Source organism: Varanus komodoensis, unplaced genomic scaffold, assembly GCF_004798865.1.
Source record: "Varanus komodoensis strain SLA01 unplaced genomic scaffold, ASM479886v1 scaffold1, whole genome shotgun sequence".
NCBI classification, from domain to species: Eukaryota; Metazoa; Chordata; class Lepidosauria; order Squamata; family Varanidae; genus Varanus; species Varanus komodoensis.
In genome coordinates, this window is record NW_025335268.1 from 34,301,919 (window position 1) to 34,317,326 (window position 15,408).

The window sequence follows — 15,408 nt, forward strand, 5'->3', positions numbered from 1 at the left end:
ATGGGCACATTTGGGGATTTGAGAAACTGCTGTGAGCACCACCACAAAATGGTTCTATGCCTAATGATGTAAGGTCTGCCACAGGGGCATGATGAGTCAAATCATAATTACTGACCCAAGAAATGACCAGAAGGGGGCTGAACTCTAAAGCCAATCCATCTATTTGATCCCACAGGAAAAAAACAACAAAGTACCCATTTCAGTTTTTAATCTCATGCACACTTACATGGAATGGGCATTACTTCTGAGTAGATTTGCTCAGCTCATCCTCTCATACACAGCTTTCCTCAGCTCCAAAGAGAAAGGAAACCCCCCAAAGGGGAAGAAAAGGGTTCCTCTACCTTCACCCCAGGCTCAGCTGCTCCATTCCCATTCCTACCTCATCTTCATGTATGAGTGTCTGAAGAATTAGAGTTGGGGCTGGAGAGGAGAGAAACAGAGCATGGCTGGGGACAAGTGAAGAAAGAAACTGTAAGATCAAAAGGGAGAAAAGGGGCAGGGCTAGGAATCGGGCGAAATGACTAAGAGGGAAGCCAGGGAATAAGCAAGGCTAGGAATTGGAGCTGAGGGGAAACTAGCCAAGCGAGGGATACAGGGGGGAAAGAAAGTGTGGAAAGAAAGAGGCGAAAGAGGCTAAAGGAAGGGAGAGGAGAGAGGGGTGGGGGATTGCAAAGGAGAAAAGGGCTCTGTGGGTGGAAGATAATGCAGCAGGCCAAGAAGCAGTTTTCCTTCTCTTCCTGCCCAACAAGTAGCTGCTCACTGGCAAGCTCAGGATCAGAAAGGAGAACTTGGCACCCTAAATTTTTACCGCTTTTGAGAACAATTAAATTTCTGAACTGGGGAAGGGAATAGACAGCTTGCTGGTTGCCACTGGGTGACTCATGGGCACCTAGGTGTCATAGGCACCATGTTGGGGGGGTCCCTGCCTTAGACGCAGCAATGTAAGGCCAAGAGTTTGTTTCCGTGACAAGACATACCATATCTGAGGCAGTCGCTCGCGTGGAAGATCTCTGGACAAGACTGTGCTGTGCCACTCAGGGAGCTGCTGGGAGGAATCAAGTGTCAGTTACCTGGTTCTGCAGCAGCCTCACTAACAGTCCTTGACTGCTTCTTCATCGAAACAAGTCAGAAAGACTGGGCTGACTTTCTACTAAGCGGGGCAAGCATATCTGAACAACCAAAACCAAATTATGTTCACTCTATTCAAGGCGAGTGTAAAGATGCCATTTTATAGCTTTTGTGCTGCCAGGGTATTGGTGACTCACCCCAAGAATTTCTGCACAACTTCTTTTTTCGAGATGGAAATGGCATGCTATCTTATCTAACAATTCCGCCGCCAGGTGTGGGGGGATGGCTCACTTAAAAGAAGAAGCACAATTATTGTGCAGGGTTTGTACTCCTGCCAAATGTGGTTCTTAACAAAATGCCATCTACGCTCATCTAAATGTGGGGGAAGAGGGGACAACCCAAAACATAGCTTTCAAATTATGGAAGCCTCAGCTGCAATCAAGATTGCATGAAATGAAACTATTAAGAAAAACTAGTTAGCAACTTTTTTTTCCAGACAAGTTAATACTGAAATAAGAGCAAAAGAGCTTTTTTTAAAGTAGTGTTACTAACCTGCACAGTACTTCATCAATCTCCAATAGAGTAGAAGCCTGAGGAAACTGGAACTCCTGTTTCATGGAAAGACCAACAAACAAAAGCGTTCAGGTGGCTCAGATCTGCTGTGGAGCAGAAGAGTCACAAAACAGGAATGGAGGTCAGGAAACCAAGCATTGGATGTCACCCACTATTATTATCTGCTCCCGAGGCTTCTCCTACCATTGATTGTCCTTAAGACCTTCAGGAAGGTACAATATTGTATATTATATTTCAGTGCTGAGACATCTTCATGAAACCTATCTCTGCACACAGGCTTCCCCTGCTATGGTTTACAGCACATGGTGGAGTGTATACTTTCATTTCTGAATAGTGTTCATTTATATTTTTTGTAGTTTTAGGGTTATTAGGGTAACAATATTTTATCTTCGCTGCTTTGAGAACTGCATGGAAAAGAGTTTATAAATTTAGATAATAATAAACATTGCTTCAGTAACTTATAAATCTAAGCCTCAGGCCCTCAAGCCTTAACTGGACTGGAATTTTACTATAGGTAACTGCCAATTGGGGGTATTTAAGCTCCTCTTTATCAACTGCTCTGAAAGTATTGGGAGTCTACAGAATAAGGCCTTATGCTGAAAAGTGATGGACAATTTTCTTACTCCAATTAATGAATACTGGAATGAATATGTATAGTATCCATTTAAGGACAGTAAAATACAGAACGACACTCACAAATGAAATATCAAAGCTGTTGCCCATGAGCACAGCTTTCTATCACTTTATCCTTATGTGCTCACTCTAATTTGAAAGGCAGCATTTTTATTTGTTCAGCCGTACAGGACACCAGTTTCAGCATCTGCTTCAGAGTCATTAAGCTGATTCTGTTCTTAGCAACCTGATAGTTCCATGATACCAGAACCAGCCCACTGCTTACTGTGGGATTCTAAAGTGGTTTAGAAGCTGCCATCCCCAACTGGACACCTCATCCAGTTTGGATGGCACAGGAAACCATGTGCCATGAAAGTAATTGGGCAAGTTGCGCAGTGTGTGCCTGGCATGCATAGAGGCGGAAGAAAGAAACCACTGTGGCTTCTTTTCCCCATGATCATCTGAACTCAGCAGAGAATATAAGTTACCTTCCAGAAAGCTTTTGTTATGTTCTTTGTGTCCAAGAGAACAGGAAACAGGGTGTGTATGTTCTTTTTAAACATCTCATAGCTTTCTAAAATAGGAAATAGGAGGAGGAGAGAGCAGAGACAGTGAGAGAGAAATCATCAATGCTTGCTTGTTAACTTATAATTGATTAAGTTACTGTTCTTAGGGTGGCCAAAACCTGGAAATGTAATTTTTATTACATTCCTGTACTGTCCAATAGCTGTCTGAACTGTTCACAAAAGTTTAAACCATAAAATGTAACGTGACAAAAAAAACATAATGGAAATTTAAAAGTATAGGACAAAAAAGTTTTAAAAGACCAGAATAAATGCAGCTAGAAAAAATCAGAAGCAGTTACCTATCAATTAGGAAGATAGTAAAAAGACCCTGTATGATTACCAGGAAGAGACTTGTAGAACTTCTCATGTAAATGCAGAAGATCCATCAACATATTGTGTCCCACCAGGGGCTATGGAGAAGAGAAAGCAGAGTTAAACACATCAGTGTAGAACAGTGGCTAGCAAACGCCTCTGTACTAAGTCCCTTTAAGAAAACAAATGCTATTTGCTTGAGCATCATAACAAAAATGAAGGCCTATGGCAATCAGTTTTATCTTCAGGCTAAACAAGGTGGAGGAAGGAACAGAGCCACAAGAGAATTTGGAAATTAAGGAACCCTTTCTCCACCACACACACAACACACCTGAACACTGGTTCATATCTGCAGGAACACTAATGGTACAGCCCTCTCGGTTTTGGACATCCTCAAGATGCTTGTGGGAGATGGCTTGACCCCAGGTAAAAAACACCTTGTAAACTGGGGAGATGGTTTGTAGCTTAATGTTCCAAATGCAGGAAATGCTGGACATGCAGTTCACACTTGCAATCAAGTATGCATTCAGTGCACTCCAGGAATATGTAATACATTGGAAAACATGTCTGGATCAGTTAGCCATGGCACCAGAAAACTAGATATACATTTATAACTTTTATATAATAGTAGGTAATGCTATAAAGGAAGATGCCTAACCATCTTGTCCTACTGATATATTGATTTTAGTTAAATTTTCTCTCATCAGAAATTAGTAAATATAAATTACTTTCATATAGAGCTTTCTTTTGAAAACCATGAAATAAGTAATACCTAGAAAGTTACATGAAGTAGTTTTAAATTATACTAAATTTAATTTGCCTCCAAATTAATGTACATCTGTACTAGAAACTCCACATTGTCCCTTCAAAGCTAGAATAGCTGTAAAATATAAGGGAATGATATTGTAAAGAGCTTATGAAAAATCTCAAGCTGAATTTATTTCAGTGGTTGATTTGGTAGTTTCATATTTAAGGGTTCAACTATCACTAAACAAAGGCAATTTTATTTAGTTTCACCATGAGCATTTGTAACACTGAAAGACCCTGTTTGACAACACTAGTTGTGTAAGCTTATAATCTTATTTTAAAAAGTTTGGGATTTACCTTTCTTGCTTCGACAAGAGTCTGGAAAAGGTTGGTAAAGCCTCTTGCAGAGAGAAGAATTTGCTCTCTCCGACAGGAGTCATAGGAAGTGTTCTGCAGCAACCAACGCTGCTGTGGATTCAACTTTATCACCATCACCTGAAAGAAATCAGAGCATAAAATCTGTGCTTGAGCTTTGTGTACATTATATATGCATCTAGTCAGATATATGCAAAGTGCCAAAATTTAATCATAGCCTTAACAGCCATTACACCAGTTTCTTATTTTAAACAGAGGCTGTTGGATAAACTTACTTTTCATAATCAAAGTAGCTTGCTTGCATCCTAGTGTGGAGGCATAACATGTCAACACATTATGCAAAGATGAAGATTTCATGCAAACCACCAGTTTGGTGGCTGTAGAAGTTTCCTCGCTCAAGAAGGAGCTGACAGAATGGGGTTTGAATTCAATGCTGAAGCCAGTTAACCAGAAAGTGACCCAATCCCACGGTTAAGTGGTGGCAAAGAACTCATTCATCTTTACCTAAAATCCTTTGCATGTAGTTCCCGGGAGTATAAACAGAATGCTTTTTGACATTTATGTTATCTAGAGTCCATTATATACAAAACAAAACAATATAATTCAGCCTTGCAAATAAGTTCAGATGAGCCAGCCTATCAAACATACTTCCCATTATAGATTTTCTGTCTAGGAGTTCAAACTTTAATAAAATCTTTCCTGTATAATCACATAGAAAGGGTTTCACTCACATAATCAAGCAGATGAGTGATTATTTATGCTCCTGCCCTATTTGTATCACATATAGTTTGCACAAAAATCTTGGAGCTGCAGCCAAAAATATACACTATCCAGCCCCAGAAAAAGAAACTGTGGTGCTGTGTGGACAGAATAGCCTTCCTGTCCCCTTTTCAATGCCTCCCACACATCCATACTAAAATTAAGTTCTCACTGAAATCCATAGGACTTGAGTCATGTCATGGGTAATATTCAATTGATCTCAATGGAACCCAAGTTCAACTAATATCAACAGATGCACCCTCCAGGATAGGAGAGGGAAAGCACACAGCTCCACAGTCATGTTTGTCTGTCTGTGAAGTGGTATGCCAATGTGTATGTACTCTGGTATCTCATCTTCAATTCACTTGCTTTAAAAAACAGCTGGGTTATTATTCCAGCAGTAGTTTTACCTAGCAGAAAAGTATATGGCCAAAATGATTAAAGCAGTTTCTCTCTTTAAAAGATGACATTCACAAGGTGGTGTAGGCAAGGAGTGAGTCAAAAATCTCACACTAATATCCATTAGGTATTTGCACAGTCACATTTCTGACAGCCAGCATTTAAGAAAATGTACTGTCTGAACAGGGACTGCAGGTGGCGCAATGGTTTAAACTGCTGTGCTGCTGGGATGGTTGATCAAAAGGTTGCCGGTTCGAATCTACACAACGGGGTGAGTTCCCGTTGCTCTGTCCCAGCTCCTGCCAACCTTGCAGTTCAAAAGCATGCAAATGCAAGTAGATAAAAAGGTACCACTTTGGTGGGCAGGTAACAGCATTCCATGCACTTCGGGGTTTAGTCATGCCGGCCACATGACCACGAAGACTGTCTGCAGACAAACTGTCTGCTGGGTCCCTCTGCTAGGAAACGGAGATAAGCACCGCCCCCTAGAGTCAGGCATGACTGGACTTAATGTCAAGGGGAAACCTTTACTTTTTACTGTCTGAACAGAGCAGAGAAGAATGAGAGAGAGTTACAACCCAGCCGCAGGCATCAAATATGGTATGTGAAGCATGAAGGAAACAGAACACGATCAGCTCGAGACACACACCATCAAGCAATGTGTGGACTGTAGGCAAAAGCGTGCCTTTCCAGTGTTTAAAAAACTGAATGTACAGAATGCTTTTAATGTATCATGTATGTCTGAAGAAGACACAAGTTTGTACTCTGTGAATTTCCTCCCAAAACTGCATAAGGTAACCAAAACATACAGCAGACTAAAAATGCAGTGCTGGCCTACAGTGTTATGAAGGCCTATATTTAGAAAGATATAACCTCAAGGGTCACACTAGCCAAACGTTTTCCATATACTCTCCAGGGTTTGGCAGGATTCTCAAGGATCTAAGCATGAAAACCTATACAATGTCAGGAACAAGATAAACTAATCAAGAACTTTGATAATATTGAAACACTCCTGATGCAATACTATTAAATTCACCTCTTGACCTCCCAAAGGGACTGTCCAAATATCTTGGATAGCTTGCCTTAAGATCAACTGTATTTCAAATAGCTGGAAACCTACAAAAAGAAACAACATAGAGATGTTGAAAAGCCATTATGGTACAGTTTGAATATATTTCCATAACATAGTTGACTAAACTGGAAAAGCTGTACAGCATTTTAAGAATTGGTTTAAGGGAGCAAATCATTGCAAGTGAAAAGTCAATGGAGCTCTTCCAAGCTAAGTAACTGAGTAGAAAGACAGACAGATGAAAAGACACAAATGAGATATATGTTGCTTTTTTGGGGGTCACCCTTCAAAACTGTGGGCTGATCAACATATTCAAAGGATATAGTCTTTATGAGACTATACTATTGCAAAATGCAAGTTGGGGCCCCTGTGAAACTGAAAACTTACAATGCAAAAAGTCTCTGCACCCATTATTAGTATGTTAGCGTATTAGTGAGCACAGTTCTCTTCTTGATTTCTCCATGAAGTGTTGGTTTCCTTATGCAAGTAAAGAGGATTCTGAATTTTTATTTCATACATGGAATTTCTCTACCTTCTGGTGGCACAATCTCAGAAAGAGCATCTGGTATAGCCTTTCTGAACATGTTAAGTACTAATGCACAAGAAGAACGCTTTTTTGAGAAGCATGCCATTGATATACTTAAGATAATTCAGGTGAGAAGGAGATAGTTACCATTCCTGCAAAGGATGTTGGCAAGTCAAATCTATTTTAATATGCCTGTTCTGCATATGCTACTTTCTCAAAATGGTTTGTAACTGAGTCTATACCTTTTGGTTCCAAAATTATCAGTGAAGCACAAGATTTTGCGAGCTTTGCAGAAGTGTTTTTTCAGAAATATTTTAAATACTGAGATAAGAAAAGAAAGGTTCAATTATCTTTAAAGAGGGGGAGCAAAAAAAAGCACAGAATTGAAATCGGGAAAAAAAAGAATATTACTTAGAGAAAAGATCACATGTCATCAAAGGATTGTGGAACATGAAGGCAACATGTGAAATAAGTCCATGGTCATACTTCCTACCATATAAATCTTGCAAAACCATAGAATCTTCCTCTTCTGCTAAGGATATCCAGCGTGTTACCTCATCGATCACTTGTTTTAGCTTGTCCTTGCCAAAACCACTAGAAGTGGGGGAGAGGGGAGAGAGGGATAGGGAGGAGTAAAAATATTGAATAGAACTGAGCTCCAGTCTGAACTAAGCCTTCCAAACACCCTTTGTTCACTGCATGCACATGCCAAGGTTTGCAAAGGATATGCCCCTCCTGTTATGGGTTATGGCAGGTGGTCAAACATCTTCAAGCTCTTGGAGGCTGTTGTCAGCCATAAATGCTTGCTGCAAAAACCTCCACTTCTCACTTCGTACTCCACACCACCATTGGAACAGTGTCTAATAGTGTCTTCATGGTGCTTCCTGATGACATTTTTATTTCATTGGTCTCATCAGTTGCATGATCACTTTCCTTGGTAGAGGCAAATACTAATTATGGCTTCAGCTCCTTGCCAGGGTGGGCAACTTGTGACCTACTAGATGTTTCGTCCCATAAATCCATCAACCCCAGCCACCACAGCTAATGGGTAAGAGATGATGGAAGCTATAGGCCAAGACATCTGGAGGACAAGTTGCCCACCCTGAGGTAAGTGGACAAGAAATGGGAGATTTAGGAGCAGTAAGTTGGCCGAGAAAGAACAAAGCATAGAACTTGCATGAAAGGCTGCAAGAAGGCTGAGACTATGAGTTGAAGTATGAAAGATATAAGCTGGCCAAGAAAGGGAAGAAAATGATACAAGTGACAAATGAACATGAAAAGAGTCAAGAGAATAAGAGCTATGATCAGAAGAAGAACAGGAGATAATGAATGGATGATCTTGAGGAGAGATAGAATAAAGACAGAGGAGCACAGTGAGCCATGGCAAAGAACATTGTAGCCCATGCAAGTTGAGGGGCATGCAGGACAGAGGGTGGGACCCAGGCCAGGTCTCTAAGTGTGATGTCGACTCATAACATAAATAGTCCATCTAATAATAAGTAAGAACCACCATGCTAGCTAAGACCAAGGGTCCATCTAGTTTAGGATTCTATTCATACAATGGCAAACCATCACTTTGTCAGCAGGAAGCCCACAAGTAGCACATAAGTGCAAAAGCATGCTTTGGCTTATGTTCCCAGAAATTGGCATAAAGCGATGTACTGTCTCCAGTAAGGAACCACTCTTATCTAATTACCCAAATTCAATACCAACACTGAAGCAATAGCATGCAAGCATTTTTACCTACGGATCATCCAACTACCAGGTAACAGATGCTGAAATTTCTCCTCCTGTGTCTTATTCATGTATGGGATCCCATCTTTAAGAAACTGAAGAGATAGAAAGGATAAATTCACACAGCATGACATTTGCATGCTAAAAGCTATAGGAGCTAGAGTCACTGGATGAACTCTTAGGCAGATCTTCCATGGCTCTTTTCTGTTCACCAGACCACACCACAGAAGTTCTCCTTTACTTGGTTGTACAAAAATCAAATACCATTAGTCAACTTGTGCTTTAAACATTCTCAAATGCATGAGGACTCCAATTGCTCTTTGTTCAGCTGATAAGGAAAGTCACAAAGAAAAAACACACGGAACCAGATCTCAGTTTGAAAACATTTTGATAAAATATTGTTAAAGGTTCTAAACACATGGTTTCTTCTTTTTCTTGAGACCCTCTCCTTGGACAAAAAAAAAAGATCTACACAAAATGTTCCACCCACATTTTGAATTCTTCTGTTGCCACTAGTAACTGACCTAATGAGTCTTCCCCATTTAGATCCCACTTGGAAGGTGCAACATGCTCCTGGTCATGTTTGTTCAGAAACAAGGCCCACTGACTGTGTTTGCATAATGTGCTGCAGCTCACTGTGGGTTATTTAATCCACCCATGGGTGCTATAGTGCATATCTAACTCCCATTCAGAGGGTGTTCATGTAGATCCAGCAAGTGTGGGTTCTGGGAGGATTAAACACCTTCACAGAATCTATGCTTGCTGTGCTCACACAAGGTGAGAACACCCAAGTAGGAACTGCATACTGAAAACAAGGAATGCATGCACTGCAGCCTCACCCGGTGTGAAATGACTCAGAACAGTCCATTGTGTTGTGCAAATAAGCCCACTGTGATAACAGAGCTTACTCCTCTGTAGGCACACACTGGACTGAAGCCCATGCCCTTTATCAGCATAACAATTGAAACCATTTGTAGAAATGAAGAGGACTGACTAAATGACTGTTGGTTTTAACAGATCAATAAGACAAAATATAAATCAGCATATTCCCCAAGAAATACAGACTTGGTTATAGAGCAGTCAGCTGTGTGTAGACAAAATGGGCAGGAAGCAAAAAACCAGAAACACCCAAATCCCACACACTTAAAAGGAAGACATCAAAAGATCTGTCCACCAAAAATACTGGCACACTTTATCACACTGTCTCATACCTCCTGAGCAGCCCCCAAATCTGATCCTCTTTCCCTCTTCTGCTTTTTATCAGGGCAAAGCATGCAATGCTTACCCTGGAAGGCATTCTCTTTTCTTCTCTGCCTTCCTGCAAACAAGTTCTTTCCTCTCCTCATGTGTCCTTGTCCATTCCCCATCCACATAGGGACCAGAAGACAGGTAGGCAGTCTCTTGGGCAGCCTTGTTTATTTTTTCTCTTGCATCAAGGCAGCAATACACTGTCCAAGTCAAGGGCATTCCCTCTTCAGTTCACCCACCCAACCCTTTCCCCTGCTATCACCATTGAGGCGATTCCTCTCAACACCTGTGAAGGGGCATCTGTGGGTATCTATGCTGGTATGTCCAGCAAATTTTAATTATTAAAAGATGAAGGGGAAAGGAAAAGATGCATCTGACAAGATTTCCATCTTGTTAGATTCACTAGAGAGCAGACAGGTAGAGCAGTATTGGAAGGGGGGTAAGGAAACTGAAGAAATAGGCTATACCCTGACCGTTACTTCACAGCAGGTTAGATAATAGCACTAAAGGCAGTCTAGTGTAGTGGTTAAGAGTGCAGGACTGGAACTCAGGCAACCTGGGTTCTAGTCCCCACCCAGCCGAGAAACTAAAAGACACTTACTCCTTGGGAGGAAAGCTAAGGCAAATCTAGACAGCATACTGAAAAACAGAGACATCACCCTGCAGACAAAAGTGTGTATAGTCAAGGCTATGGTTTTCCCAGTTGCAATGTATGGCTGTGAAAGTTGGACCATAAGGAAGGCTGAGCGCCAAAGAATTGAGGCCTTTGAATTGTGGTGCTGGAGGAGACTCCTGCGAGTCCCTTGGACCGCAAGGTGATCAAACCATCAATCCTACGTAGAGGAGATCAATCCTGACTGCTCTTTAGAAGGCCAGATACTGAAGATGAAACTCAAATGCTTTGGACACCTAATGAGAAGGAAGGACTCACTGGAGAAGAGCCTAATGCTGGGAACAATAGATGGCAAAAGAAGAAGGGGACGGCAGAGAATGAAGTGGCTAGATGGAGTCACTGAAGCAGTCAGCATGAGCTTAAGTAGACTCTGGGAGATGGTGGAGGACAGGAAGGCCTGGAGGAATGTTGTCCATGGGGTTGCGATGGGTTGGACACGACTTCGCAATTAACCACAACAATATATCTTGGTGGTGGGGCATTCAGAAGGGAGTCCCACTTTCAGAAAACTGGATATTGGATTGTACCCTAAAGCACCTACACTTTAGCTGAGAAATATGTTATCATTCAATTTATGATAACATTTTAGAAATATATTTGAGTACACTGTGTTTCAACAGTTCTTAGGCGCAAAACCAACCCTAAGCAACCTTGCTGAAAAAGAAAACAATATGTCTAAATTTTCCCCACATTACTTTCTTTGTATAGACTATCTAAAACAACAACATACCTTGTTATAGTCAAAACCATAATGAGACAGGAACTGAACGCTAGTTGCTTGGAAAGAGAACTCAGAATCCTTTTGGCCAAATGTCATGGGGAAGAGGAAAAAGTTATATGAATGTGCCACATACCTGTAAAATCAAAGTGAATCAAAATGACTAAGGCTGCCTATTTATGAGACATCACTTTTACAAAGTAGTGCTTGAAAGACATAAATGCATGGACTTCACTTACTTGTTTGACCTTTCATTGCAGAATATTGACAAACCTGAAAGAAAAATAAGCCACAGGATAGTCACTCACAGAGATGCTTCAGTCACAGGTGCTTGTCCTTCACTCGTATGTTGAACAATCTCAAGTCTAATATGCATGTGACACATCTGGCTATCTGCTAAAACTGGAAACAGCAAACATTCGGGTGACAGTAAAAGCTGACCTAGCCTGGGCACCAAATACTGGCAATCAAGCAACAATTAGGTGTTCAGGAGGGACTGATTTACATCTATACTGCTCTCATGCATCTTAAGAATGGAAATATATGTTCCCCTTGCTCCATTTCTTCCCAGAGGACAAGTTTATACAGTCATCCTTAAAGGAACCAAAAACTACTGGAAATGCTCATTAACAGACTGGGGCAGGTAAATGGAGGTTGCTAAAGGGTATTCCATTCACCTGTCCTTTTCTGGAAATGAGCACTTCTAGGTCTGCTTTAGGAAGTGATAGCTCCCTGTTAAACCACCAGTTGGTCACACTGGCACAATGGAATGAGAAGAAGTGTGCCTATAGTACTGCAAACTACTTACAGATTTTAAACACTTGTAACTCAGTTTCAAATGTATGAGAGATTTCTTATCATGTAATTATGGTCTTAATTTTATACTTATTTTTCTAGTTTCTAGTTACATCTCAACATGCACTGGGAATATTATACTAGTGTGCCAGTGATATTGGAATAGTTTCTATGCCTCTTTAGCTTAATCCTTCTCCTTGTGGTATTAGGGAGAAAAGAAAAGCTATTTAGCATGGTACTCTCACTAATATGCTACCCTATTTAATTGAGGAGTATGGAAGAAAGATACTGCATTTTAAAATGTTATTTTTAAAAAAATTAAAAACAAAAAACACTGAGAAAATAGGTCACCTATAAAGAGATTTCTTTCAGATAGCATTTTAAATCTGGTCAAAGCTTATATATACAGGTTGCTACCTCATAACCTGGGCAATCTTGCCCCCTCTCCCTGAGCAGAAGACCAGGTAGCTGCAGCTGCTCCCATGAAGAACCTGCTCTCCATTTTTCCCAAACTTTCTGAGGCTCACAAGAGATCAGGCATGGCACAAGATGCCATGTGCATTATACTCACATCCAGCTTAAGTCTCATTCCATTCAATGCACCAACATTAAATTGCAGTAACATTAGATACAACCTTAAGAAACCAGAAAAGCTTACCAAGCTGACTCACTGTGAACTGCTGAACGCTCCATCTGGCTTTTCGATACCACTCAGAAGGTGAATCAAAGAGACTGGAGAGGGAAAAATCAAATTATTACTATGTTGTTATGCACACTTCTTCATACTCCTCTTATGAGTACATCAGAAAACAAACCTACCTGGGCTCTCCCTCAGGCGAAAAGACTGAATGCAAACCAGTGAATTCCATGTCAAGGCCTGCAAAACAAAGATAACAGACAGAACTCTCACAAGGACAGCAAACTAGCCCATTTGCTTTTCACCACTACTATAAAGCAGACTAAGGGCACAATCATACGCAACAGAAAAAAGGCCTTGCATGCCCCAGTCAGCATGGCTAATTATCAGAGATTATGAGAGAAGTGCCTATCTCTGATCTAAGGAAACTTATTGTGAAAAACAGGAATTTTTTCCACAAGTAAAGGAAGAATGGTCATGGCCTCTTGGGGCTCAAGGAATCTGAAGTAATCACACACACAGTAAGGAAAGATTGAGCAGGCTGTTCTTATGATAGCAATACATTGGTCAACTCTGCACACTAGATTCATAAATTGGGGAGGGGAAGAAGGTAACCATCCTCCTCAGTATTTTAAATGCTAGGAAAAATATTATGTATTCCTAACAGGAATAGCACATACAGCCATATAAGAAGTGACCAACAAGGTGTAGGACCACCAAAGCTCTGACAGTCACAAAGTTTGCCAACTGGGTGAGGATATCAGCAGCAGCATTTATGTACCACCCTAGTAGCCTCTAAGTCCAAACACACTTCACAAGAGGAAAGGGCCACTGACTACCACAGAGTAAAGTTGTACCCTGCCCTCTCTGTCCAGTCTCAGTCTACAGGGGAAACCCGCTCAGGAGGCTCTTACATAAGCACTCCTGCTCTTTTCCTCACCGACAAAATCACAGCCAAGGAGCAGCTCCTGCAACCTGGGCAGCTTTTCCTCAAACTGCGCAGCGCCCACATCCATCGCGCCTTCGGCTCGGAAACCGCACGTGCAAACGGTTAGACGAGAGAGGAGCGCTCAGCCCGGCCCCCGTTCCGTGGCTGCTACAAATAGACGACCAAAGCTCCGCCTTTGCTTCCGCCTGCTAAGGCGCCGCGTTTCGGGCGCTTCGGCTTTTTCGGGCGCTTCGGAGCCGACCGCGATCTGGTTAGTCCCTCGAGCACCCACCTTAGCCGACTGAAAATGGAAATGACGCCTGTTGCATTCCTGACTGTCGCGCCATTGCTAAAACAAGAGCGCTGCCTGAGGGGGAAAGTGCGGGATGCGAGCGGGAGACGACCCGCAGTATTACCAAAGGAATGGTATTTGGTAAACGGTAGGGAACCAGAATGTTTAAGGATGGAGCCATTGCTAGGTCTTTAATTATCCACTCTCAAATGCCGCCAATGTAGCATTATGGAAATAAAAATAGCAGCTAAGCGTCTTCCGACTACCAAGCCCCAGTGCTGCTACCACCAGTCAAAATAAGTCCAGCGAGGCCTACTGACTGCGGACGCAGCTAATTAGGGCCCTTTGCCCAGGAGTTCCTCAAACCTGACAGCTAGTTGAGGCACTATCGCCTGGCCAGTCTTGTCCTCCCATGATGTTCAGCAGCTGCACCTTACCCTTTCACAGGAGTCTGAGTGTTTTTCGATGCAGGATCCAGACCCTGGAAATCCCTGTCCCAAGGGGTTGGGCTGGTTCCCTTCCTCTTAAGCTTTGGATGAGCTAGGAAGCCTTTTTCTCCTCCCATTTTTTTTTTTTTACCAATTTTAACGCTTGGTTTGTCGTTCTTCATGGTTTGTGCGGATTGTACATTCCTGCTTTTGACTTCCTTGCTTCTTTGTGAATTGCATTGGAAAATTTTTAGGGAAGCAACCTATAAATTTTTGTTAATATTGTGCTGTCATCCTAAACAAATTTTGCAACTATCTCAAATAATGTTTAGGATCAGTGCCTTTCAGCCCATCCTGAAAGCAGGCACTCCCATACAATACTTGGACTACCAAAACACACACTTTATGGGATTGCCTTTAAATGCTGTTCAGATGTACCCCTCCTGCAAAATGCAGCTATCCAGTTGCTTGTGTAAGCTAACTGATCAGAACATGTGGCAACAGCATTGGTTGTTAGCGAATCTCAGTGCCCATTTTAAAATGTTCTAGTCTAAAACTACACAGCTGGTGGCCAAATTGTTTTAAGGAAGGACTGTCTGCACCCACAAGAGTGAGCTTGACCATTAAGATCAACCAAAGAATTACTGTGTCACTCAGCTGAGCTTGTTTGAGAAGTGGAAAACGTGTGGTCTTTCAGGTGTTGCCAGACTACAAGTTCCATCACCCCTCACCACTGGTCATGTTAATTTGGGCTGAAGGGTTCAATATCCCAAGTTCTATATCACAGAACAGTATAACCTCAAAGTCAGCAGGAATATGCTAGGACCCCTCCGATGTGAAATGGGCTTCCAAGGGAGGTAGTTGAGGCCCCATCAGTGAGGCTGTTCAAGGAAAGATTGGAAAACCACATGTTGGAGATTGCATGAGCCAAGCCGGCTGGCACTGAGGA

At 41.8% G+C, this 15,408-nt stretch overlaps 1 protein-coding gene across 3 annotated transcripts in view; it reads right to left on the reverse strand.

Moving 5' to 3' along the window:
• The window catches only part of PNLDC1 (PARN like ribonuclease domain containing exonuclease 1), a 29,498-nt gene extending 14,098 nt beyond the window's left edge, over positions 1 to 15,400 (reverse strand). For 2 of the 3 annotated variants that reach the window (XR_006413864.1, XM_044421759.1), the window contains exons 1-13: positions 13,752 to 15,400; positions 12,994 to 13,051; positions 12,833 to 12,906; positions 11,619 to 11,652; positions 11,392 to 11,515; positions 8,750 to 8,835; positions 7,500 to 7,600; positions 6,448 to 6,527; positions 4,236 to 4,373; positions 3,160 to 3,229; positions 2,742 to 2,827; positions 1,621 to 1,676; positions 978 to 1,045 (exon numbers count right to left, since the gene is read on the reverse strand). Coding sequence is in view for 1 of the 3 variants with exons in the window: in XM_044421759.1 (XP_044277694.1) it covers positions 978 to 1,045; positions 1,621 to 1,676; positions 2,742 to 2,827; positions 3,160 to 3,229; positions 4,236 to 4,373; positions 6,448 to 6,527; positions 7,500 to 7,600; positions 8,750 to 8,835; positions 11,392 to 11,515; positions 11,619 to 11,652; positions 12,833 to 12,906; positions 12,994 to 13,051; positions 13,752 to 13,827 (1,051 nt within the window). In the remaining 2 variants the exon portion in view is untranslated. The remainder of the gene's footprint in view (positions 1 to 977; positions 1,046 to 1,620; positions 1,677 to 2,741; positions 2,828 to 3,159; positions 3,230 to 4,235; positions 4,374 to 6,447; positions 6,528 to 7,499; positions 7,601 to 8,749; positions 8,836 to 11,391; positions 11,516 to 11,618; positions 11,653 to 12,832; positions 12,907 to 12,993; positions 13,052 to 13,751) is intronic. The other variant, XR_006413866.1, reaches the window with a different exon arrangement.
• Positions 15,401 to 15,408: the final 8 nt, after the last annotated feature.